Source organism: Leptosomus discolor, chromosome 8 (assembly GCF_034619465.1).
Source record: "Leptosomus discolor isolate bLepDis1 chromosome 8, bLepDis1.hap2, whole genome shotgun sequence".
Classification (NCBI taxonomy): Eukaryota; Metazoa; Chordata; class Aves; order Leptosomiformes; family Leptosomidae; genus Leptosomus; species Leptosomus discolor.
In genome coordinates, this window is record NC_141398.1 from 33,285,947 (window position 1) to 33,290,370 (window position 4,424).

At 47.8% G+C, this 4,424-nt stretch overlaps 1 protein-coding gene across 1 annotated transcript; it reads left to right on the forward strand.

The window, feature by feature from the left end:
• Positions 1–437: 437 nt before the first annotated feature.
• EDN1 (endothelin 1) lies at positions 438–3,699 on the forward strand. Its single transcript, XM_086469441.1, has 5 exons — positions 438–501; positions 667–802; positions 1,783–1,941; positions 2,210–2,317; positions 3,561–3,699. The coding sequence occupies exons 1-5, from the start codon at positions 438–440 to the stop codon at positions 3,697–3,699; spliced, it is 606 nt and encodes a 201-aa protein (XP_086325567.1).
• Positions 3,700–4,424: the final 725 nt, after the last annotated feature.

Genomic DNA, 4,424 nt, shown 5'->3' on the forward strand with positions numbered 1-4,424 from the left:
CGCGGCTCGCGGCGCCCCCCGCCCCGCCCGGCCCCTCCCCGCCCCCGGGTCGCCCCCGGCCCCCCCTGGCCGCCGCCGCCGCCGCCGCCGCTCTGAAGTTCGCAGGCGATTTCCTTTCCAGCCCGGCCTTATCTCGGCCCGCACGTTGCCGCGCGGTGACTAATAGCAGAATAACATTGTCTCGGGATAAAATAGCGCCGGGGCTGTTTACCCGCTCCATGGGGGTTCGCTATAAAAGGGCGCCGGGGACCGCCGCGCCAGCCAGACGCGCCGGGGCGCACCGAGCCGCTGCTTGCCCCCGCACGGGACGGCATATCGCTCTCCGGCCCCACGCTGAGAGAGACTTTTCCCGCTTTTATTAATTTTGTTCCTTTTTTTAAATTTTTTATTTACACACACACCCCGGCCCTTTTTCCGTCCGCTCTCCGCTGCCTGCTATGGATTATTCCCAGATGATCGTCTCGCTGCTCTTCGTGCTCTGCCCGGGGCTGCTGTCCGCAGGTAGGTGCCGGTCCCCATCCTCCCGCCGCCGCTGGGGTCCGGCCCCGCAGGGGGGCTCCGTGCCGGCCGGGCGGGGATCGCCGCCGGGGAGGCTGAGGGATGCGGCGGAGATGCGCGGGATGCGTGGTTACCGCGGGTGCTGAGCTCTGCCGCTCCCTCCCGCAGCTCCCGGAGCCGAAGCGGGCGCCGAGCCTCCCGCCGCCGCGCACCGCCGCGCCCGGCGCTGCTCCTGCTCCTCGCTGCTGGACGAGGAGTGCGTCTACTTCTGCCACCTCGACATCATCTGGATCAACACCCCCGAGTGAGTGAGCCGACTGGAGTGGGGGGTTCGGCACCTGCCGAGCGCTGGGCTCCCCTTCGGTTGGAAGAAGAGGGGTGGGAAAGGGAAGGGGCTTAAGGAGAACAAACTCCCTGCAGAAGTGGGAAGGGGAGGAAGGGACAGGTACTTGCACGGTCTCTCCTATTCCTTTCCCCCCATCCCTTTCTGCAGAGCTCAGCAGCGAGACTCTTCACCGGGAGCAGGATTTGACCACCTAGATGGAGCAGATAGCTCCTAATAGCCCTAACACACCTGCGTTCCTAGTATCTGGGCAGAAATATTTCCTCTGGCTGTTGCTCAGCAAAGGCTGCAGGATACTTTTCACTATGAATCAGAAGCAGACAAAATGCCAAAAGTATGATTTTTGCCAGCCTGAATTTGTCTGACCGTTCTGCTTTCTGACAAATTAAGAGGCTAGAAGAATTACTTTGACACGGGGCGGCTCCTCACCACCTCTTGCTGCTCTCTGCTGAAAATTAACGCATCCCATGTGTTAACAGTGTTATGTACAGTGTCCATTTCTACGCTCAAACTTCCTTACCAAAAAGTAGTGGGCCAGAGCCTCACCTAATGCTGCAAACGCTGACACTGGTGATTTGTTCTGCTGCTGGGTTTCCTCTGAGCACAGAGGATCTGTTCCTCACTTTTATCGCTTCTTTCAGTGTTGGCAGTTACCAAAGTTCAAAGAGATGAGGTTTTATTTCTTTCTATTGCACAGGGAGGCACAGCAGCCTTATGAAATCACAATTAAAAGGTCATTAGCCTTATCAGTAGCATTGCTAATGAATATGTTGCAGGATCATCAGAAGCATTTGCATGGAAACTGTGACCAGTGAGGCATTCCCAATCCTCCAACCTTTACTCATGTGATCAATCCTATTGATAAGGTTGCCCAACATACCCCACTGTTTTGAAGCCACAGAATTATTTGAATGACTTTCATATTGTCTCTTTGATCATAGGAAGACTGTTCCATATGGTCTCGGAGGCCCTTCTCGATCCAGAAGATCACTGAAGGACATGGCGCAGGAGATGCTCCCTGAACCTAGCAGCAGATGCCGATGTGCCAACCAGAAAGACGAGAAATGTATTAACTTCTGCCAGGCAGGAAAAGATCTCTGGTGCGTCTGTTGTTGCTACTTTTTAACAGGCAGTGCATGTAAAAGGGGCGGATTGTGGTAGGCTTACTCATTTTGGCATTTGCTGAGCGAATCATCTCCCCAAAGCCTTGCCTCCTACCTGGATGCTCACACTGCTATGATACATACCATGGTTTGGCCCAGAAAGATTGCTTATTACCTACCTTGAGAAGTGGTTGATGAGATGCCTCGCCTTGTGGACTGCAGACTTGTTCTTTTTTTAACAGCAGCGCCTTTTCACTTTCAACAGGGCTCAGTCCACAGTGGAGAAAACCTCACGTCACCGCAACAAAGCTGGCACTTGCATTGGACCCAAATGCATGAACTGGCAGCTTCTTGACAGCAAGAAAATGAAACGGTGAGTTTCTTCTCATCATGTTGTAGTTCCTCGGAGGAGCAATAGAGAGCACAGTTCACCTGCCTTCATGTCAGACTGGGCTTAGCTGGTGATTTCAGCTTGAGAGTTATGGAGGAATCGGTGTGGATATCTTGAGGGCTTTTCTTCGCACGGTGGGTTTTTAGCTTGTGAAGACACAGGTGCTGAGCTCTGCCTAGCATCTTGCACTTGCTTAGAGGAAGGGGGCTTAGTTGTAGGCCTACAGATACACCGTACTTCAGAAGAGTATGAAATCATGAAATCCTGACAGAAATAAAGCCTGTCATTTTTGTGTGTTCATGTACCGTCTTAACTACCTAAAAATACTATGTCCCAACTATTCTAGTATGAAATTGAATCAGAATGCCTTTTCTTAAATACTTTGGTCCATTTTACTGGAGGAAAAAAAAAGACTATTGATCTATCCAGATTTTGAATATATCTTCTGGCTGGTGTAGCTGGCTTTTTAGAATGCAGGAGGCAGATTTCTGCCTGCTTTATCGCTTACATTGCCAAATAAACCTGTGTAAAATAAGTACAGGATGTTAGTGATGGAAGTGACTGCAAAAACGTTGAGGGAAGGGAAAATGAAGACTAAATTAGTATTTGAGCCCAATTTAATGTTTGAGATTAGGAGTAAATTTCAGGACTGCCCTGTATGAGCTCTAGCGTTCAGTGTTTGGCTATATGCTCATGTAAAAGTATGGCATACAGAAGTTTGCCTTTACAAAAGAAGACTGCTTAGTGCTACTTTCAAAAGCAGGACAGGATTTATGGGAGCAGGCAGCCTGATGATTTTGAGTGAGACTTAGGCCTTGTAAGTCTTAAATAATTTTTGAAAATGGGGCTGGCTTGTACGCTTACTTGAAAAATGCACCCAGTCATTGGAACCAGGATCAGGTTTACCTAAAAGAAACAAAACAGCTGAAAAGAATAACACTGAAGACCTCTTGATTGGATACATGCTATTTAAGGAAGTCTAGGGCACCTATATTTGAATTAATATTTTAACTTATTGGAATGTTTGCGTTTAATTTCTGAATCCTGTATTTCAAGTGGCTGAAGTTAGTGTAATTCTGACAGAGGTATAGCAATCAGCAGTTTCTGAGGATCCCATGGCAGAAGTTTAGGACTGAGGCTTTATTTAATCAAAACCTGCATGTCTGCACACTGAAGACGCATCTTCATTATTGTAACAATGAACATATCTTTCTTATTTTTGCAGGCTGGAAGCCATTGGTAACAGTATCAAAGCTTCCTTCAGTATTGCAAAGCTGAAGGCTGAGCTCCAGAAAGGGCAGAAGCTGAAACATAACAGGGCAAACAAAAGGCAAAGCATCTGGGAAAGCCTGAAAGCATCCTAGTGGGAAGATCACCTGAATCTTTCTCCGTCACATTTGCTGACAAAGCATCACCAAAACTCTCTCTTGACTTCTAACATTCCACGATGGCAAAGGGCTTCTCTGTCCAAGTGTTTGTACAGTAGAGCAAAACCACTAAGGATGTCCCGTATTTGGACGTATAAAAGCTAAGGATTTCATCATTTTGGAATTCAGATGGATGGGTAGAGGGGGTGAAGGGGAAACTCCAGTAACATACATGAAAAGTGTGAAGAAACATTGAATATTGCTTCTGGAATGTTACCCATCAATTGAGCAGCTTTCAGGGTCTACATCAAAAGCATCTTGCAAGGAAGACCTCACAGATGTGCTTAGAAAAGACAGAAAGCAAGATCTGAGTGGACAAACTTCAAAGCAAAAACCTCTACCTTTTGATTAAAATGCAAAAATGAAAGCTGCAGTGCTACTTTCATCAGGACTTACTGCATATATACATGTCTACCTCGCGTACTGTTTGTTGCACTCCTGCTACAGTATTTTTACACCTTGTTATTGCCTTTACTAATCAGCTGCAACCCTTTGCCTTTTTTCAGAAGTCTAGTTTACTTGTACAACTGGAGTTATCTGAGTATGGGTTAGACACTGGTTGTTTGCATAGTCAAAGTCCTTTGGTTTTGGATACCAAAGGGCTCTTCAACATAAAATAAAAGTTAGAGGGCTCTACTAGGTTTCCCACAACAAGGATATTT